At 36.2% G+C, this 23,484-nt stretch overlaps 1 protein-coding gene across 1 annotated transcript in view; it reads right to left on the bottom strand.

Moving 5' to 3' along the window:
• LRP1B (LDL receptor related protein 1B) overlaps nt 1-23,484 on the bottom strand; it is a 1,749,164-nt gene that overhangs the window by 663,628 nt on the left and 1,062,052 nt on the right. Inside the window, exons 24-26 of the mRNA XM_064287257.1 lie at nt 23,253-23,457; nt 14,692-14,856; nt 14,133-14,377 (exon numbers count right to left, since the gene is read on the bottom strand). Coding sequence (XP_064143327.1) covers nt 14,133-14,377; nt 14,692-14,856; nt 23,253-23,457 — 615 coding nt within the window. The remainder of the gene's footprint in view (nt 1-14,132; nt 14,378-14,691; nt 14,857-23,252; nt 23,458-23,484) is intronic.

The following is a 23,484-nucleotide window of genomic DNA, read 5'->3' as shown; positions in this document are numbered from 1 at the left end:
GTACTACCATACCCTGTAATTTAAGTAAGTGGAAAACTACAGCAACCAAATTCCAATATGACTACTAAAAGCCCAGACTCTTCAGAAATGAAGGTTTGGGCCACCCCATCAGGCAAAGAATTGTGACTAGCTGAGGTGCTTGCTGAGGGCAAAGAGAATACAAAATGGGTGGTGGAAAAAGGTAGTTCTAAATGCCAGCTACAACCATGTGATCAGCTGCAGAAATGAGGAATTGTTTTTCGTATTCTTCCTTGTTTTGTGATATATATGTGAACGTGTGTGTGTGTGTATAAAGCCAATATCTTTGTTTTCTTCCTTCCCTTATTCCACTACTTATTATAAAATAAAAGATGGAAACAAGGCTACCGCATTATTTTTGGTGCTATACCTGTTAGTTTTATCATGATAGGTACAAGTATGACTTTATAATTGTCTTTATTTAGAGCCTATGTATGGGTATGGAAACCCTGGCGGCATAGTGGTTAAGTTTTTAGCTGTTAACCAAAAGGCCGGCAGTTCGAATCCTTGGAAATCCTATAGGGCAGTTCTACTCTGTCCTGTAGGGTTGCTATGAGTCAGAATTGACTCCATGGCAATAGGTTTTTTAGTCTGGTATGGCTAAGGTTTAAGAAGATGTGTACAGGTACCAAGTTAACAAGGGATGAACTGTGATGGTTAAAGTCGTGTGTCAACTTGGCTAGGCCATGATTCTCAGTGGTTTGGCAGGTATTTTATAATCATCCTCCATTTTGTGATCTGATGTGAGTAGCCATGCAGTTGAAAGAGGAGTTTCCTTGGAGTTGTGGCCTGCCTCCAATATATATATATAGATGTTCTGGAAAAGCTTGCTGTCTCTCAAGCCTGCACCTGACTCGTCTTCCTCTGGGATGTGAGCCAGCATCCTGCCTTTTGACCTGCCAATTTTGGGATTCACCAGCTCCGCAGCCATGTGAGCCAGCAGCCTGCTGTCTGACCTGCCGATTTTGGGTTAATCAGCCCCTGCAACCACTTGAGTCAGGAGAAGCCTCCAGCCTGACATCTGACCTACAGATTTAATACTTGCCAGCCTTGCAATCTCTCTCTCTCTCTCTATATATACATGTATATACGCTTCATTGATTTTGATCTCTAGAGACCCCAGCCCAAGACAGATAGACTTCACTAATATTTGTTTCTTTTTAGTCTATTTGTACATCTCCTCTTTCAAAACAAAATTCTATTTCTTTACCCTAGAATGACCCCTACGACCATGTAACCACTGCCCTGGGGTATTGCCAACTACTTTTTCTAAGACGTCAATCTATTTTCCAACCACATCTATCACTTTTCTTTTATATACACTTCATACACACGCGATAATGGATTTCTCATCGCTTCCTGAATATAGCTTGCCTTTTCCATTGCCATGCTGTGTTATTTTCTTCCCCTAGAATTCTATTACCACGGTCTTTATACTAACCTTCCTTCATGACCCAGCTGAAGTCAATCTTCTCTGAAGAAATGTTTACTAATAAATCCAGGTAATACTGATTTCTCCCATCAATATATATTCATTTTAATTACTGACTCTACAAGACATTGGAGTCCCTGTGTGGTACAAATGGTTAATGTGCTTGTTTGCTAAACAAAAAATTGGAGGTTTGAGTCCACCCGGAAGTGCCTGGGAAGAAAGGCCTGGTGATTTATTTCTGAAAAACCAGTCACTGAAAACTCCATGGAGCATAGTTCTACTCTGACACACATGGGGTCACAATGTGTCAGAATCAACTCTATGACAACTGGTTTGGGCTTACACAGGGCATTAGGCAATTTATTGTTTACTGTCCTATTTTCTAGTTTGTGACATATACTCATATATTCTACATCAGTATACGCTGGTCTCTGTAGCTAAACTGGGGGTTGGCAAGCTTTTTCTATAAAAGGCCAGATAGTAAATATTTTCAGCTTTGCGAACCCTATGCTCCTGTTAGTAACTACTCAGCTCTGGTGTTACAGAGTAAAAGCAGCCATAAACGATACAGAAACAAATGGAAGTAGCTATTTTCAAATAAAACTTTTTTTTTTTTTTTTTTTTAAGCAGGCAAAGGGCTGAATTTAGCCGAAAGATCACAGTTTGCCAAATGCAAATCTCTGAGCTAGATCATAATGGTTATGAGGGCACGAGCTATGTCTCAGGCACATACACAATATTTTTTCCTAAAATTTCTATGGTATCTATTAGTTGGGTTTAAGGATCTTTGCATTTATATGCATGTTCATCAATATATGTGCATATGTGTTCTAAAATGGCAGCAATCTAAAAATTTGGGAAGTGAATTGATGTTCTAAAGCACATCATAGCTGCAGGTGATGAAATGAAATAATCCATATCTACGACACTTTACAGGAGAACCAAATGTTAATTATGCAATCACACAAGGCTGATATGTGCCCTGTGAAGAAAACAGTATCATTAAAGATAATTTCATATTTCATGCAAATTACATTTAATTAGAGTCCATTTCTCACCAGCCAAAATAAACACTTCAAAACCAAACAATTATTGTATTCAGTAAATTCAAATAAAATATATACAAATGTTGATGCAATATAAAAAATATATATATTTGTGTACCTAATAAAACTATGCTCAAAGGAAAAGACTGCCAGAATCTAATTTCTTATATGAAATTATTAAAAAGAAAGCTTTTCTCCCTCCCATGTGGTCATTTTTAATACTAATATTCATCATACTAATGAACTTCATTGGTACAAAAATAGTTACTAATGTAATAAAATAATTTTATAGAACTTATTTTCCTTTTAGAAAAGGATTAAAAAAAAAAGCATTTCAGATGTATTGTGCAATTAAACACAAAACCCAAATCTTATTTTCCATGTGGCAAATATCTTCAAATTATGAAATAACATTCAAGGTTGAAGAACTCGAAGAGGTTTCTCATTAAAAAACACATGCATACATAACAAAATATGTGCAAGTAAAGAACATTCTTGTTGCTCTAGTTTCCCTAGTACTAGGTATGTGGGAGATACTTTTATCAAATTATATCATATTTTTATGGATTTATTTTATGCTGTACTCTTATAAGGTAGAATATAAAATGTTTAAAAATTTTATCTGATCTTCCACAAATATCTGTACTTCAGAGATACTTTTTAAAAGCTATAAATACTATTTCTCTTTATATGTGTGCAGTTCTCTATAAAAGCGTAAACACAAACGTGGAATATCATATTTTTTGATTAAGCATATCTTAAAATACCAAATTTTCTCTCATTCTAAAGAGATGACACGCCTTTCTGCAATCTTAATTTACTTGCTGTTTATTTCAGTTATTCTACGTTTTGAAAGAGTAAACATTTGTCTTGGGAAAATTTCAATCTTTAATAATGATTCTATAATCACAATAATCTTTTTGTCTAGGACAGTGGTTCTCAACCAGCAATTGTGGGAATGAGGGGTTTGCACTCTAGGGGACGTTTGAGAATGTATGGAGACATTTTTTGTTGTCACGACTCAGGGTGCTGTGGGCATCTAGTGAGTAGAGGCCAGAGATGCCAACAAGCATACTGAAATACACAGGACAGTCCCGCACAATGAAGAATTATCCTGTCCAAAATGTGAAAAGTTCTGTGGTTGAGAAACCTTGATCTAGGAGCGAAACTATGGATTCTGCAAACTAATGGATCTTAATGAAGTGTTCTAAATGGCTTAAAGTTTGTATAAATGAGGCAAGAACATCAAAAAACAATGCCAAGGAAGAAGGAATTAATGATTCCTCTCTTATCAATCCTTACTACTACTCCAACATAGACTTTATAGCACCGCGTTAAAAAAAAAATCAATAATGCAGCTAAACTCTCTGTATATAAATTCATTTGCAAATCAGTTGTTTAAAACTTGGATTATATTTTGCTAAAGTGCCATATATGGTGATCACATTTTCAAGCAAACAAACAACAACAAAAAAGATTAAATTCATAATATGACTTTACGATGATACAGATAATACAGAAGGATTCCTTAAGAAATTAGATAGGCACTCATCTATATCATTGGTATTGGGATCAAGAAATAACGTGTTACAGGTGGAAGATAAAAGAGAAGAAAGTGAGTTCCATCATGATTTTTTATATCAACAGTTGGAATGATGTAGCAAATTGTCTTTGGCATGTTTATACCTCCTTTTTCCTCTGCAGTGTTCATTTCCTCTCTCTCTTCTACCAGACTTTCAGCAGTCCTACAAAACCTAAGCACCTCACTATAAAAGCCTCACAGGTTTACTCAAATCTCATTAATACTTCCTTGCTTTTCTATCACCTGCCTTTCACTTCACCTCAGTCAGGGTTCTCATCCCCTCAAAGTTGCTGATATCTACTGCAAGTTAAGGTGGAAATATTTTGATTCAACTAGTTCACGTGAACTTAATGTTCTTAGAAATATTAGCATTTTAAATTAAGATGCATGTTAAATCGAATAGTTCTCCAACTGAGAGTATATAAAATATAAAAAAATAAAGAGACACTATGAAGGTATGAAGGCTGTGGGAAGAACAATGCTTTTTTTTTTTTTTTTGGACTGAATTCATAACATGTAGGAATATAGAATAAACACACAAACCCAACCAGTCTTGCTCTAGAATTGTGCTCTTCATTGCTATGTCTCCTAAGGTTATCTTTTGTGCATATACTGGTCCATCTTGTTACTTAACAACATAGTCCTATTGTTCAATAAATTATGTATTTTTTAGTAATAAGACTTGGAAACTCATACTGATATATAACCTCAGACATATCTAGGATCATTAGGATATATACTAACAATTCCCCTGAAATTGATCTCACTAAAATTATGACTGGCCTTCATCCAATTTTCCAAATCCAATGAACAATTTTATGATTTTATCTTTCTTGACTTCTCTACAGCAGTTAGTAGTGTTACCACTATCTTCCAATTCTTCCCCTAAGTTTTATGATTGCTCTCTCTTTTGGTTCTGCAACTTTTTGGTCACCTACTTCTCAGCATTCTCTTTTGCTTTCCTCTTGAATATTGGAGCTTTGTTGTTCTCCAAAGCTCCACCGTGGCCCTCTCCTCATTTTATGAAACAATCTTATTAAATCTCATCCATCTTCTTATTTTTAACCTACAACTGAATGACTCCCAAAGCTTTAGCTCCAGCCCAAACTTTTCTTGCCTTTATAGCCCTGAATATTCAACTGTGTCCCAGAAGTACCTCAAATTCAGCATACCCTAAATTAAATTTTTTAGGTTATCCTTTAAGCCAGATGTCGGTGATCTATGCCCTAGAGATAAAAATCAAGCAGTGAGTTACTTTTAAAAAGGTTGAAAGAAAATCAAATGAGTGATATTTTATTACACATAAAAATTACATGAAATTCAAATTTCAGTGTCCATAAATAAGGTTGTATTGGAACACGAACCCATTCATTTTCCATCTGGCTGCTTTCATGCTACAACAGCAGATTTGAATAGTTACTACTGGGTCGTTTACAGAAAAATTTGCAGATCCTCCCTTAAAACATCTCCAGTGGTCTCTGTGTCACACTTAGGTTGTGAAGACAGTTATAGGAAGTAGAAACATAAAACCATCTCAAATTCTTCCTTCTCTTCCCAGGTGCACCTATCTTCCACACACAACAAGCCTATCACTATTTTTATTGGTAGTCCCACTGTGTTCTGATACCTGCCCAATCTTGTTTCTCATTTATTCCCCCCTTTTTTTTATTTTTTACTTAGAGATTTTTTTTTTTTTTTTTTTACTTATAGATGCCTCAATTTGCAAATGAGAAAATAAGATCCCAGAAGTTAAGTAACTTCCCTCAGGTAGCAAGGTTAGTGAGTGACAATGGAAAGAATTGAGCCAGGCTGTCCTTAACCTGGAGCCCTTGTGGTGCACTGGTTAAGTGTTTGGCTGCTCACCAAAAGGTCAGCACTTCAAACCCACCAGTCGCTCCTTGGAAACCCTATGGGGCCATTCTGCTCTGACTTATAGGGTTGCTATGAGTTGGAATCGACTCAAAGGCAATGGGTTTGATTTTGGTTTTTGGTCCTTAATCTAAGATCTTTTTAGAACCACACTCTGTTACCTTTTAAAATACATTTACTTTGCCCACGCATACTAAATCCATCTATAATAACAATTATTTTATTTTATCCTAATTGTTAACTTCATTTGTTCCCCTTCTAGAGTATTAATTCCAAGAAGGTAAGAAATTCCTTTGTCCATGCTTTTATGGCCAATGTAAATGTGTCAATACAACCTGACTCTCTACTGCCATCTGGTGGTATGGTATAAGAATTCCAAGAAGAGTCTCAATAAACATAAATTTGATGTCTGCTGCCTAAAAAGTGTGGTTAAACAAAAAAACAAAACCAAACCCGCTGCCGTCGAGTCGATTCCGACTCATAAACAAGAAGGGGGTAAAACAGAGATCTGGGGTCAGATGCCCTGGGTTCAGATAAATGGTCAATCATTCCTGACTATTAGATACTGAGCGAGTTGCTTAACATTGCTCGGCCTTAGATTCCTCATTTGTAAAACTGGGTGGCCAACAGCCTTCATCACAGAATTGCAATGAAGATTAGCAGATGTTAGCTGCTACTATTGTTATACTTATTAGTATGGCTATTGTGAAGGACTTAGCTAGACTCTATGCTTGACAGAAAAAAATAAATGATTCTACATTGTTCAAATAAATATTTTAGAATCTACTTGGGTGGTTATGACAGAGCTAGGAAAAGAGTAAATAACCATAACAGGTTCTAAGCGCGAAGAGAGTTTTTACGGTGTGGAACACGAATATGCAGGAGGTGAAATCTTTTTTTTTTTTTATGTCACTTTGAAGTGAGAAGGCCTCTCTTAAGGAGAATTGTTCCTGCAAATCTTTGCAAAGATTGAGACTAATGCCTGTAAAGTACTAATAAAAACATGATATAAATTCACAATTTCCTTATTATTACAAAGTCATGGTCATGAAATAACTTTTATGCAGTGCTTAACCACGCAGACCTAAATCTCATTATCTAAACCAGAACCAACATTACGCTTTTGAAAGGGTTTATTGTAAAGTTTTTCTTGTTGTTGTTGTTGCTGGTGCTGTTATTTTTTAATATACCTGAAGTTCATTCAAATAATAATAAAAAAAAAATAGCTGCGTTTAATTGATGAAAATATATTTAGACTAAATCGTTTCACAAATGTAAACTGTTTTTGCTTAAAGGGAAATATAATTTTGGTGTTCTTGCTTATTAAAAAAGTAACAAAGGTATTTATTTAAAAGACTTCTCTCTTTGATAAACAACATTCTCCTATGTATTTATTCAACAGGAGGCTGTCAGTGTCAGCTACATGCTATAAATTCCAAATACACACCCAAAAAAAAACCCACACCAGATTAAGAAAAAAAATTTGGGTTCAAGTCGTCCAGTTATATGTCCAATTGATAGAATAAGATATATATATATACAGAAAAGAAAGAAAAGACCAAGATGGATGTCAGAGGAGACTCTGAAACTTGCTCTTGAGCGTCAAGCAGCTAAAGCAAAAAGAAGAATTGATGAAGTCAAAGAACTGAACAGAAGATTTAAAAAGGGCCTCTCGAGAAGACAAAGTAAAGTATTATAATGACATGTGCAAAAAGCTGGAGATGGGAAACCAAAAGGGAAGACACGCTTGGCTTTTCTCAAGCTGAAAGAACTGAAGAAAAAATTCAAGCCTCAAGTTGCAATAGTGAAGGATTCCATGGGGAAAATATTAAATGATGCAGGAAGCATCAAAAGAAGATGGAAGGAATACACAGAGGCATTATACCAAAAAGAGTTAGTCGATATTCAACCATTTCAAGAAGTAACATATGATCAGGAACCGATGGTACTGAAGGAAGAAGTCCAAGCTTCTCTGAAGACATTGGCGATAAACAAGGCTTCAGGAATTGATGGAATATCAATTGAGATGTTTCAACAAACAGTTGTAGCACTGGAGGTGCTCAGTCATCTATGCCAAGAAATATGGAAGACAGCTTCCTGGCCTGTTGATTGGAAGAGATCCATATTTATGCCTATTCTGAAGAAAGGTGATCCAACCGAATGTGGAAATTATAGAACAATATCATTAATATCATATGCAAGCAAAATTTTGCTGAAGATCATTCAAAAACAGCTGCAGCAGTTTATCAACAGAGAACTGCCAGAAATTCAGGCTGGTTTCAGAAGAGGATGTGGAACCAGGGATATCATTGCTGATGTCAGATAGATCCTGGCTGAAAGCAGAGAATACCAGAAGGATGTTTACCTGTGTTTTATTGACTATGCAAAGGCATTCAACTGTGTGGATCATAACAAACTATGGATAACATTGCAAAGAATGGGAATTCCAGAACACTTCATTGTGCTCATAAGGAACCTTTACATAGATCAAGAGACAGTAGTTTGGACAGAACGAGGGGCTACTGATTGGTTTAAAGTCAGGAAAGCTGTGCGTCAGGGTGGTGTTCTTTCACCATACTTATTCAATCTGTATGCTGAGCAAATAATCCGAGAAGCTGGACCGTCTGAAGAAGAATGGGGCATCAGGATTGGAGGAAGCCTGCATTATACAGATGACACAACCTTGCTTGCTGAAAGTGAAGAGGACTTGAAGCCCTTACTGATGAAGATCAAAGACCACAGCCTTCAGTATGGATTGCACCTCAACATAAAGAAAACATAAATCCTCACAACTGGGCCACTGAGCAACATCATGATAAATGGAGAAAAAATTGAAGTTGTCAAGGATTTCGTTTTACTTGGATCCACAATCAACAGCCATGGAAGCAGCAGTCAAGAAATCAAAAGACGCATTGCATTGGGTAAATCTGCTGCAAAGGACCTCTTCAAAGTGTTGAAGAGCAAAGATGTCACCCTGAAGACTAAGGTGTGGCTGACCCAAACCATGGTATTTTCAATCGCATCATATGCATGTGAAAGCTGGACAATGAATAAGGAAGACCGAAGAAGAGCTGATGCCTTAGAATTGTGGTGTTGGCGAAGAATATTGAATATACCACGGACTGCCAAAAGAACAAACAAATCTGTCTTGGAAGAAGTGTGGCCAGAATGCTCCTTAGAGGCAAGGATGGCGAGACTGCGTCTTACATACTTTGGACATGTTGTCAGGAGGGATCAGTCCCTGGAGAAGGACAGGGTCAGCGGAAAAGAGGAAGACCCTTAACGAGGTGGACTGACACAATGGGTGTAACAACGAGCTCAAGAATAACAACGATAGTAAGGATGGCTCAGGACAGGGCACTGTTTCGTTCTGTGGTGCTTAGGGTCGCTATGAGTCAGAACTGACTCAAGGGCACCTAACAACAACAACAAACATATATATATATATATATTTCCCAAAAGCATATGGGAATAAAATGTGAGAACCCTAAGCTGTGTGCAACTGTAGTACGTTGTAGGTAAAATTCCAATTTTAAATTTCCTGATGCTTTATATTCATATTTTTTTACCTCTTCTCCATGGTAGCTGGCACAACAAAGCTACTACTTTGTGCCCTTCCTCCTTTACTCTAGAGTTTATTGTTTTACTATTTTTTCACACAGGAGTTATCAGATGCCTCAAACGACTTTCCTCATCACTAGTCTCTCTACTCTTCAATCTCATCTCTATTTTAACATTATAAGTATATGCTTAATATAGAAATATCATCCTGCTACTCCTATAATTAGAAATATTTTAAGCCAGGAACACAATGTGCAACCATGCTAGCCAGAATTTAGGGCTTCTCTGGTGATCAAAGTAGTGAGATGGAGACAATGGAGCATTGAGCTGGTTGGTGCAGGTGCTTTTCTGCTTCAACCAGAGTACCCTCTAATATTATTATTCCTGGAGCAAATCCAACTTAGTCAAGTTGCATTTCTGCCTTTAAATCCAGGTTTAGATTTAATTTGTTAACATTTGACTGTAGATTTTGGCATCAACAGCCAATTAGTTGGTTTCAGATATTCTCTATTTTTCTTATTCTGCTATAATCTCTGGTAGAAATGTATAAGCATGTGCAAGTATACAAATCTCCAAAAGGGTACATATACTTCATAGATATGTAGTATTTCTTTTTGATTACTATGATACAATTTGAACTGGAGTTGGGTGATGTAGTATTGCTTCTTGGAAGGGCTTGTATTCATTGTATTTGTTTCTGACAACTACAAAAGACCATGTGATTTTTCTTAAAAAAAAATATTAAATATAGAAAAAAGATTTAAGCACAGATCCATGCATTAAAATTATTTTTGATAACAACCAGGAACTAAAATCAAACTATTCAATAATGGATGAATTCTTGAAAACATTTTTTGATAGGCACATATGATATGAAAATGTGTTAATAATCAGAGTTATACGGCGTCCACACAAGGGAAAAGTGCTAATGCTAAACCTTAAAAGGGAGATATAGAGTTTAACATGCGGCATGAGCTTCATTCCGAAGAGATACAAAAGCTTCCTAAATTAAAAAAGAATGAGGCATGGTCTCTGGAGTCAGCCACACTACTGGAACCCTGGTTTGGATTTGAGCCACAGCTTCCAAGTCCATTTCATTTACAACAAGCTCAACTCCATTGTACTATAAAAAATTAAAACTTTAGGTCTAAAATATACACTGTTACTTCTTCATATGGCATGTGTTTAACCTTTGGTGTGCTTTTCCAAATCCCATAGAACAATAATTCTGGAAAATAAAAAGATCTAAAATAGATTTTTTTTTTAATTCTGCTTAAGTATCCAATAACCAAGCTAGAAATGTGTGCACGTGATGGATGGTTACTTGTAAAAAAAAGCTGGTGTTAAAACATTTATTAATTTCTTACTTGGAGGATTAGATAACTTCAAAGATGGTTTCTAACCTTTATATCTTAAATTTGTCAAAGATATTTCAATTTTATAGCAGTAGATGTCATATATTTTTTAAATTTATTATTTTTTCATGAACCTCGCATTATTATTCACCAGAAAATAGAGGTCTAATATTATTGTACTTGTGTTAATGCTGAGCCTTTGTCATCATTTTCATCGTAATTTTATCCTAGATAATAGAATAGTCAAAATGTTCTTGCATCTTTTTTCTCACTAGCAGTGGAAGTGTTACTTCACCGAAGCAGATAAACAGGACGGATAACGATTGTTATATGCTCAGTGATCCTTATAATGGGGGAAAAGTAGAATGTTCTCTGGTCATTCTCAAAATTGGAAATGGACTGCATTTCATTTAGGAAAATAGCAAGTTCTCTTTACAGGTGACATTCTCTAAATGTGTAAAAAGACTACGATATCTACCCTGAACCCTGGGAAAATATGTTAAATTAGATCCATATAATAAAAACTTGGTTATTTTATATAAAGTAGACTAATCACATATAAATTATCTCTCCACTTAAGTAAAGACGCCCAAGGACACCTCTCTCCAACCTAACATATTACGCTGATTTTCTCACTCCCTTTCTACATACAAGGGCACGTCAGGAAAGCTTGAGAGTATCACAGTCCTTCTCATTCTGTGAATTTTCAAGGGTCGTGTCAACGTGGACAAACCAGAGAAAGTGGTTAGGAAATGAAAGATGATGATCCCATTTTAAGGGAGGGAAATGATGCAATACATAGATACAGGCCATTTTTCATGAATTTGTTTTAATTTGCTTAATTTACCCTAAATTTAAAATCGTAACTCATACAAAATACCAAACAATCTAGGGGGAGAAAAATATAACCATGTAAATTGTTTTGCATTTCTAAAAATCAGAAGCAAATTCTATCTTATAATAGATGGCCATCCCCATAAAGCATTTGTTTATGAGTAGATAGTCCTCCTTGTTGAAGGCAACTTTTAGAGAATATCTTTTATTTTATATTAACAGCACGCTGCCAGTCAGAATCATCATTTCTTGCCTTATTTCAATTAAAAAAAGAAAAACTGCTGTCGAGTCAATTCCGACCCCTAGCAACACTATAGGACACAGTAGAACTGCCACATAGGGTTTTGAAAGGAGTGGCTGGTGGATCCAAACTGCAGACCTTTTGATTAGCAGCCACCTCTTAACCACTGTGTTACTAGGGCTCCTTATTTCAGTTTAGTTCAATATATTTGCTGAATGCCTACTAAGTGCAAAAATGACTAAGGTATACTTTGCCCCTTAAATGTTCTCAGACTTTTCAGGTTGTAGGATGAAGAGAGTCAAGGTTGGTAGGAAAGAATTAAAGTAATTGTTTACAGAGTCCCGGGCACGTAGAGACTCCCATGTGGCAAAGAAAGAGCAATTACATACAAAAATAAAATCAAAACACCAAACCCATTGCCATCTAGTCAATTCCGACTCATAGCCGCCCTATAGGCCAGAGTGGACCTGCCCCGTATAGGGTTTCCAAGACTGTAATCTTTACAGAAACTGACTGCTACATCTTTCTTCTGTAGAGCAGCTGGTGGGTTCAAACCATTGACCTTTTGGTTAACAGCCAAGCACTTAACCACTCCACAATATCCCAGGGTTCCTATACAGAAAAAAACAGAAACTGAGAAATTGAGAATATCTCAGAAGAGAACTAGATTCAATCAGATCGTTTCATAGTGAGGCACTTAAAATGTTATAGATGAAGAAATTTTGCTAGAAGAAATAGCATCAAGGGAGAATGAAGGCTAAGTATTGAAGAAAGACAAAAGACAGCCCCGGGATATTGTGGATCTCAGAGGTAACTGGTTTAGCAAAGTCTAGGAGAAGATAACACAACATGAATTTAAAATAAATCCTGAGGTATGGTCCACAACACTAGAAATGCCAAGGAGTTGGAAAAAGATTTGCTCCTTATACACTGAAAGAGGGAGAAAGGAGAAAATGTACCCTCCATAGGAGAGAGCTTATCACTGAGAACTACATGTCTAAAATAAAAATATACTAATGAAGAAGGGAACATTGTCTGCACTGGAATGAGATTTCTGTAGGTTTTGGCACACGTCATAATGGGAATGGTAAAGCAAGGGGTATAAAAGGATCAGTGGACGGTTGCACTGAATACCCATGGTATCACAGAAAAAAACATAGAAAAATAATAAATAAAATATAAATAAATATGTAAAAAAATATGTATTACACATATATGGAGCCCCGGTGGCACAATGGTTAAGGCTTGGCTGCCAAGTGAAGGGTTGGCAGTTCGAACTCACCCAGAGGCTCAGCAGGCAAAAAGACCTGGGAATCTGCAGTCTAGGAAACCCTATGGGGCAGTCCTACTCTGTCATATAGGGTCACTATGAGTCAGAATCAACTTGACAGCACACAAAAACAACACACAACAATCATATGTTGTTGTTAGATGCCATAAAATTGGCCCTCAACTCATGGTGACTCCATGCATAACAGAATGAAATGTTTCCCAGTTTTGCGCCATCCCCAAGATCAGTTGTATATCAAACCATTCGAATCCATAGAGTTTTAATTGGCTGATTTTCATAAGTAGATTGCCAGGCCTTTCCTCCTACTTTTTCTTAGTCTGGAAGCTTTGCTGAAACCTGTTGACCATCACAGCATCCTGGAAGCCAACACCGACAGGTGGGTGGTGGCTGCACATAGGGTGCATTGAAACCAAGCCTCCAACATGGAAGGCAAAAATTCTACCACTGAACCATCACCAACCTACCTCTCTTTCTGTTTCTCTCTGTTTATCTGTCTCTCTCTATATAAGCACACACGCAGGCAAATATATGTACATATATACATATATGAAACAAATCGAACCTGTTGCTGTCTTCTAATTTACTCATCATTCTTAGTTCCTAAATCTGAAGGCCTTATACTACGTCCCACAGTGTCTTTCACTGATGAAATAACAATGACTAAGAATTAGGGGACTTGGTCCAAAATTCTTAGTTTCTAAGATTTTTCTATTTCGATGCAAAATCAATAAAAAGTGAAAAAAATATCCTTAACTTATTAAAATAAAGACTGGAATAACCTCCACCATAAATATACATAAAATATGAGTAACTGTTAGCTTAAAAAAGTTACTTTACAGTTCAAATATTACATGATTAAGGTGAAAATACTTTCTGGATAGATAATTTATAACAAGTACTTACCCTGAGGCTGACGGCTGGGATGGTATATCTGAAGGTCAAATGGCTGTGCACTGGTTTTCTGAATCACACTGACATTCTGCCCTGTCCACTTATTGGCTTTGGACAATGTGTTGGTCCTCCAGTCTGTCCAATAAACCTCACTCCCATACAGAGACACAGCAAAGGGATGAGAAAGGTATTCATGACCTCGGATGATTTCTATCATTCCTGTTCCATCATAGAGGGCTGAATAAATGGCATCTGACCTACAGAAAGGGAAACACATCAGTAGTTTATCAAAACCCATTCAAATCGTCCCTTAATATAATGACATTACTGGGATTAATGGTGAAGAATGTATTTGATAAATATTGTTATGGACCTGTATCTGATTTATGGAAACCCCTCTCCCCCAAAAAAGTGAGAAAATCACTACCGTCATACCAAAAAGTCAAAACTAACCCCCAATTCCAATATACATGTACATGATCCATGCATGTTAGGAAAGTACATGATCCATGCATGTTAGAAAATGTGAGGAAGGTGAAAGAAAATACAGAAAAGGGATCATATTTCAAACCTGGCATCTGTCCAAACTATCCTTTTTTCAAAGTGGTCCACAGTTAATCCATTAGGCCAAGCCCCGGTTTTCATGTCTTTGTAGATGGTTTTTCTCCCAGCACCACTCATAGAGGCAGATTCGATGCGAGGGAAATTTGCATCCCAGTCTGTCCAGAAAAGAATGCTGAGGAAAAAAGGATAATACTATTGTTTCAGCCATTCATTTCAAAAAATATTTATTGAGTGCATAGAATATACTAGACACCAGCTAGGTAAACAATTGTGAGAGAAACAGATATAATATTTACCTTTGTGAGACCTAGAGTCCAGTGGGGGAGGCAGACTAAATAAAATAAACATATGAATATATATTTACAGCTCTTAAATAATTTGAAGAAAAAATTGTCTATGATAGAGAATAGCAGGTGACTGGCCTACTTAGAGAAAGCAATCAGGAAAAAACACTCTGAGGATGTGATATTTAAACTGAAACTGAAGGGCGAGGACAGCAGTGTGGAGAACACGACAAGTAGGAGAAACACCAGTTACGAAGGCCCTAATAAGGGAAGCATGTGGGCTATTTGAGGAACAGAAATGAGGCCAATGTATCAGAAGTAGAGTGAGTGACGGGGAGTGGGGAAGAAGATGAAGTTGAAGAGCGTGATCTTATGGGCCTTTCAGGGCAAGGCAATTATTTTGGAATTTATGTCAGAGGGATATATAAATCACTCTGGCAGTTAATGCAAAGAACAGACTATAGTGAGGTCAGAGTATGAGAAAGCGAGGTGTTATTTTAAAGGACCAGGCCAAAGATCATAGTGGTCTGGACTAAGACAGGGGCATGTTTCGGAGGTAGAAGTCCCAGGACTTGCTGAGGGATAGGATGTGAGGGATGAGGTTTAAAGAAGAATCATGGGTAACTGTCAGCCTCTTATTTGAGAGTAGGAAGAGATTGGACAGGGACTCCATTCATTGAAATGAGAAAAACTGGGGGAAGAACAGATTTTTAGTGCTGAGCATTTAGGGTGAGTCGATACAGATAGGAATCGAAAGTATAATTATACAATTTTTCAATTTGAGTTTTCCAGATATCAAAAAGGAGATGTCCAGGAAGCTCTTTGGTATGCCAGGGTGAAGCTAAGAGAAGAGGTTGTGGTTGGAGGCAAGAATTTGTAAGTCATTAGCATGGAGATGGTATTTAGGGCCATAAAAATGAAATAGGTCAGGACAGAGGGTATAGAGGGAAGAATAGCAGAGAACCATGTATTTTGATACATACAACAATACAATTGTTAAAATGAAATTGTTTTTATATTAAAAGGTTATTATTTATTTCTTTTGCCAAATACTACTTGTACTCTATATTTTAATGGCTCACCAATAGTTCTGCACAATAGTTAAGTACTTCACATTGTACTTTTGATTTCTAAGACTGTTAGGTTATAGACAGTTGTGTTTAACTGACTGTGGTCTAAAACTGCTGAGGTATGTTTCTATCGTGATTATATAATGTACTTATAAGCAATTCCACAATCCCTACAATTACTAGCTAACATTTTTTTGAGTGTTTGCTATGTACTAAGTAATGTTTTAAGTGATTTACTTAAATTATCACATTTAATCTGTTAAGAGGCCATTGCTATATACCACATTTTACAGATGAGAAGACAAGTGTAGAGAACATAATTTACTTGACAAGGGTTACACAGCCAGCAAGAGGCAGAGTGGAGAAGGAAGCATGGCAGCCTGACTCTCATTTTTATGCTCTTAACATCTAAATCTTTACTACTGTGTCACTAAATAAAATAACAAAGGGAAAGCAGCTGGTACAGGAGAAGGAGAATGTTTGGCAATTAATAAATAGGAGTGTCCTCTTTCCTTTGGTATGGAACCCAGTGGGAGGTATGGAGATTTGGGAAGAGAGAATTCAAGTGACTGGAGAGGTTTCACAGTTCCTCCTTGTTAGCAGTTCTGGTAGCATTTTGGTGAGAAACACTAAAGTGACTGATAAAAAAAAAAAAAAAATTTTCTTCTTTATAATCACATGTGGCTTTGCCAATTTTTGGCTCTTCCATTATTTTGTATAATTTTTGAGTTAGGATTCAAAGAATTACCTCAGAAGATGAAAGAACCCTCTGTCTGGAACACAATTTGATTTGACCTAGCTTTTTTTTTTTTTTGTGAAGTCTTTTTTTTTTTTTTTATTGTGGCTTAGCACAATGCAAGGAAATGTGGGTGACGTAAACTAAGCATTCATCATAACTCTAATTTTTGAGAAGTATGTAGTCTCACAGAAAATAAGAATTGTGAATAAAAAATTATTAAAGGACAATTCAAAACATTATACAACAAATTTAGTAAATACGTGTGCTAAACGTATATGGTGGTCAGGGAAGGAAGATGGTGATTTTCCCAATGAGAACAGAACTTCACGTACAACTTAAAGCACTGAAATTCAATAAATGCTATTAAATAATTGTGTCAACTTTGAATAGTGACAATGTATATGTTTTAATATCAAACAAATTAGGAACGAAGACTGAGATCTGTCACTGACTCCAGCATACTTAATCTCAGACTCTATTTTCTCATCTGAAAATGAAAAAAAATGTAACAGTACCCGCTTGGGAGCAGCATTTGGTGAAGATAAGACATGAGAAAGATTTAGCACACAGGATGAGTTTTAGCACAGAGAAAAGAGTTGTGCTGGTGTATGCATGCACAGACATAGAGAATAAATATCTTTAAAGGCAAAATTTTAAAATCTTCTCAAATTATTAATGATATGGAGATGGATGGACAGAGAAAGAGAGGGACAGAATGACTCTTAATGCCAATGTTTAAATACTACAACAATATATATGTGAAGGTAAATTAGTGTCATAAAGTAATCACGATTCAAAGCCATGAAAAAGTGATTCAAAACAATAGGTCATGGGATTAGGCTTAGCCCACAGAATGTCTCTTGAACAATGGGTTATAATTAATTTTTTTTTTCTTTTTTTTAAAAAGAGAGTTTTAGTTTCACTGGCAGCTTTAGGAGATTCTCACCCCTGGTGGTGGGAGCTTAACCACAAAAACAATATTCCTTGTTTGATCAGCCAATACTTGAATAAATTAAGTAAATTACTGGAAAAGCTTAAAAATGACATTCGTATATCATGTTTACAAAGCTTTCATTGTTGGGAATCATTTTCTGAAGAAACTAGTGTTTAAAGATAAGATTGTTTCATATGGAAAATTATTAATCACCTAGAAATATTGGCCTGAAATAACTTACAAGCAAATATATATATATATATATATATATGTTGCCAGGCAATAGAAAATGGTACAGTTTAGTTTAATTAATTAATATAAAGCTGGTAGTCTAGTCAGTTAAGTACCTCAATGTCCTTCTTGAAAACAATGAAAGTGAAATGAATTATGTCTCTCCAAATTGAATTTTGGATGTACAAATCTACTTATACATTTTGTTATTTCTCAGCTTTCTTTTAAACTTAGCATGAAAATAAAACTTAAAATAGAAACTAGATCAGCACAGAATCAGTCAAATTTATGGTGATATCTCAACACACAAGGTGAGGTAGAGACATTTGCAAGTTTAAAATAGATTAGGAAAAATAACCTTTGAAAATAAATTTAGTGAATTTGAAAGTCATGTGTAGTATGTGAGTATTTGGTGCATAACCCACCACTTGATCTAATTAAGATGGATGGATGGTTCAAACAGTTAAGTGCTTGACTATAAGCTGAAAGTTTAGCAGTTCTAACCAACCCGGAGGCGTCTGAGAAGACAGTCTAGGCAATGTGCTTTCGAAAAAGTCAGTCTTGAAAATCCTATGGAGCAGTTCTATTCTGCCCACTTGGGGTTGCTATGAGCTGGAATCAACTGTAAGGCAATTAACAACAGCAGATCTAGATTAGCCTGAACCTCACAGTGTGCACTGATTGCACAAAGACTGCCACAACGGTGTCCCTCAACTGTATAACAAATGGAAAATTGGTGGCTCCCTGGTCATTTTTTACCTAGTTATGCTTTATATGGTTGTGGCAAATATCAATAGCCCTGTAATTTTGCATTTTCCATATCTGAGTGTACCAGAGACATGTGCTGTGGACTTGCAGACAGGTGCTTCAAACGATGAAAATATGGCTTGGGACACTTTGCAGCATTCTAAAATAAGTGATTCCTTCATTTCTTTGGAAACCCTGGTGGCTTAATGGTTAAGTGCTATGGCTGATAACCAAAAGGTCAGCAGTTCAAATCCACTGGGCACCCCTTGGAAGCTCTATGGGGCACTTCTACTCTGTCCTATAGAGCTGCTATGAGTCAGAATTGACTCGATGGCAATGGGTTTGGTTTTTTTTTTTATTTTCATTTATTTACTAAAGTAGCAGCATTAGGTCATTTCTTCTGCAGTGGTTACTGTGCTTATAATCTTTCATCAATTTAAGCAGAAAATTTCTAAACCTTTTTTATGAAATATCATGTCCTAGAATTAGTTCCCCTAAAAGTGTTCTTAACCTTGCCGTAAGACATCTTACAACCAATTTCAAAAGTTGATTTCAAGGATGATTGTTTCATAAAATTTTGGGCACTCCTTTGTATAGTCTACAATGTGGTATTTTAACAGAATCATTTTTCCCTTATTACTTTCTTTTTATATAGTTAACTGTATTAGTATTTCAATGGTTACATTATTTTCTCAAGTATACAAAGACTGAATATCCCTTCATAGAGGACATATGGCAATGTTCAGCCACAATTACTTTTAAAAAAATACTACAGTCTACCAATTCTACTGTTCTTACATTCGCGGGTTAGACTGTATCAGGATTAAATTGAGTCAATGGACCATGAACTACTTGTACCGTTACAGGCACGAAAGACCCATTATCATCTATCGGGTCAAGCTGCAGAAGGTGAGAATAAATGATCTTGGCAAAAAAGAGGTTGCTTAGCTAAAATCTTTAGGTCTTCTAAAACCAGAAATGTCTTCATTAGTTTTGATTAAGAACATTGCCAGTAATGTTAAAATTACCTTTAAAATTTTACTTAGATGTCACACTAATCTTTGCAATTTCTATCTCTACTTTCAACAGTTGCAATTGATATAGCCCAGTCCAATTATTACAACAAATGAAAACTAAATACCAGGAACAGGGCAGGCAGCCACCATGAACAAGGATAAAGGCAATAAAAGTTTAAGAACTGGAGACCCCATAGATTCTGAACTCTCTGATGCTTGTTACTCCCTCATAATAAGTGCAGTATTTAGAGGGGACTCGTGTACTCTTTCAGGTCACCTTTCTAATAAGTGCACTACCTTAAAACAGAATGAAAGAAAACGGGCTCCTCCCTAAGGCTCCCAATTTACCATCTTAGAATAAGCTAGAAGAGCTGAGAGAGTCAGTAAAAACCTCGAACACTGTAGGAACATGGCAAGTCAGTAAATATGTTTAGTAATGTAAAATGAAGTCCAGTAGCCATGATGGGGAAGCAAAGTAGTGGATTAAAAGCACATCTTTTTTGTCATCTGTACAAAAGGTCACAAAGACCTTGATTGTTGTCAAGAACCTCACGTAACGTAAATGGGTTTTATGGGGTTAATGTTAAGGCTCGCTATTTTCAGCCATGCTGAAGGAGCAAAGTGGCTCTTGGCAAACCTTTCTCTTCATTTGCTACTGTAAGCAATGGTTATGCTATTTCCCATTAGCTGCCCCTTACTGTGTGCTTCACTTTTTAAGGCACATTCATGTGTTCCCAAAAGTTGCATGTAAACAAAAATGAATGTTTTCATATGCATGCATTTGTTTATTTAACAAGCATTTACTGAGCACAGTTGTGGATACCAAGTTCTGTGAAGAAATCCACAGATTTAGAAGTAACCTTTCTTGCCATCAGTAAGCTTACAATTTAATGAAGAGATTATAGTATGTACATAAATCATAAAGCTCTCAAAAATTACTCAGTGAGTTTCTCCTAAATTACAAATTTTCAAAAAAAAATTAAATGTCTTTGGATTTCCTACCTGTGTTGATTCACAAACTTTCTTGTGAATAATTTGGGAAGTAGGGGAATATCTTATTTTTTCTATTTTATCACATAACACTAAGGCAGTAAAACGAGTTTAAATCAAACTGTTTTTTAATATCGCTTTTCTTGGCTTTGCTATTTCAGCGTGTGTAACATTCTTACCGTGACTCTGTTTTCAGGCTACTTTGTGAAATGTCTGTTGTTTCAAAATATATCAGAGCATTTTACCAAAATATCAAACTTGAAAATATTTGAAAAATTTCACTGTTTTTTTATTCAATAGCTACAACTGTACTTTAAGATTTTCACACAAACTTTATAATGTAATCATATCAATTCTCTAAGGAATAATTTTGAGCAGTAAAAATCCCATCAAATCATAACACCCATTCTTGTCAACTCATCAATTCTTCCCTAGAGATGAATGAATGAATACTGTCCCCTGGACTCTGGTCAATTTACTGAGAAACAACTTTACAAGTAATATTTCCTCACCTTTTTTATTTTTAAAAATATATTACCATTGTAATTATCTTAATTAGCCTCACAATTTCATAGCAACAATTGTAATGGAAGAGATCAGATTTCTGAAGCATTATCAGGTTTTATCTACTCATATGCCAACTTTTTGCACTGACACTCAACTCTTACAGGATATTTTACTTCTGGAGATCTCTTTATATCACCAAAATACAGTGATAGTTTCACTTAAAAAGTATTTGTAGGTTGTGTGACCTCTGTGATTCTGTTTTCTTTCTCTCCTCTCAGGTTGGATATTCCCCAAATGAACTGTGATAAATAAGTTTATCCTACATGTTGTAGGTACAAAGCTGTAGAAAATGAAACACCAAGTCACAGTTGTACTATTTTGTTTGGTCAGAAGATTTCCAAAAGTTTCATCTACCTGTTTTTTTTTTTTTAATTCTATCTTTTTTTTGCCATTTGTAATTTGGGAAACATTCACATTTTTTCTCTTACACTGGTGTACTCGCTAAGACTACACTTTTCTCCAAAAGAACACTTTGCCCTTATACAGAAAGCTCCCTAAGCAAATAAGGTACTGGTTCAACTTAGACCTCATAAGTGAACTTTCATACCAGCAGCTGTATACTACGGGCAAAGCCCTGTTTGTGATGTTCTAGGACCTTTGCTGGAAGTATAGGGTCAGGATCAGCATATTATTTGTACCTCAAGAATAGACTGTTGAAAAACAAGACCATTTCTTATTAAGCATAGTGGGTCTTTTCATGGTGAATTGCTGTGACAGGAGGACACAGTGTAGAGTGTGTAAACAAGAACACACATTCAGGCAAAAAGAAGCAGATACTACTGAGGTCATTACTGCCAGACCTCCCATGTTTCTCAAAAGAAGCCAGATATTCAAGTTTTTGTGTAAAATTTCTCATTTTTTTATATTTTGGCAACTAATTCAAATAAATTTAAAACACTGTGGGAAGCAAAGCTAACACATCAATGGAGCCTTGCCAGTTTAGAACCCCTGCTCTGGACCAGCTTCCTTGCTGTGTGTCTAAATTCAGGAAAATGAAAACAAACAAAAAAACTTCCCAATCTATTGATTTCTGAGTCTTGGGCATAAAACAGAGCAAAAGCCAGAGAACATGGCCAGGATGCTGACATAAACACAAGGCTGGCTTTTCCCTTAATTACATCTCTTGGCTCACTTCCCTCTTTCACGGGTGCTCTATTTCTTTAACCTATTCTCAAGACTTGGCAATAGCCTTTGGGTTTACAAAGTAGTTACCAAGAAAAAAAAAAATTTAACAGTATGACATCGGTTACATATTATCTCTCACATATTTATCATCTCCTCAAAACCTTTGAGGAAGATATTATTAACCCTGATTTACAGATGAGGAAACTTAAATGAAAGGGAAGCTAATACTCTATATCAGGCCCTCCAGAGAAGACGTGACTAAACAGGAACTGGGACCCAGGACTTCCAGCTCAAAACCCAATGTCTTTCTTCTGCTGCGTCACAAAGAACACAAACAGGAAGAGTAGGTTGATGACTTGAGTTACTCAACAGTTGACCTTGTTTTCCAGAGTCATGTTCCTTGTCCTTCAAATTTCCCAACAGTCAACATCTCTCCATTGTACTCCTTCAAGTTTATTCCAATTTTCTTTTAAACTGAATCCAAGTATATACAAAATTAATAAAGGGTGAGGTGGTTGACACCTATGACTATTTGGAACAAAGACTGGCCCTCTGGTTTGCAACCATTAGAAACAGTTACAGAATCTCCTTGGCAGGTCAGAGAAAAGTTCATTAAATTACTGCTTCAAAATGAGTTGCAATAGCTTCCAATAGGGCCTAATGCCCATATTTAGAAGAAAGAAAGAAATTACCATCCTCACTGGATATAAGGAATTCTATAATCAATCTCATGGTAATGGTCAAATTAGTTGATATTATTATGTATGTGTGTGTGTGTATAAAATATAAAATGCTTTGACTTCTAAGTTATAAGAGATAAATGAATTCAATATTAATAAATTTCAAAAAAGACAAATTTTTTTACCCAAATCTTGGGTCCAAAGCAATAGCTCTGGGGTGTTCCATGGCTCCTGCTATCAGCGTAGTTCTTAGGGAACCATCTAGTTTGGCCACTTCGATTTGGTCCAGGTTGCTGTCTATCCAGTATATGTTGCCTGCTATCCAGTCGACTGTCAGACCTTCCGGGGTAGCCAGGCCATGCTCCACTACCACTTCGATTGCAGTGACACCTACAAAGGAAGGGAAACCAACAAGTG

This window comes from Loxodonta africana, chromosome 6 (assembly GCF_030014295.1).
Source record: "Loxodonta africana isolate mLoxAfr1 chromosome 6, mLoxAfr1.hap2, whole genome shotgun sequence".
Lineage (NCBI taxonomy): Eukaryota > Metazoa > Chordata > Mammalia > Proboscidea > Elephantidae > Loxodonta > Loxodonta africana.
This window is presented reverse-complemented; position numbering and strand designations above follow the sequence as displayed.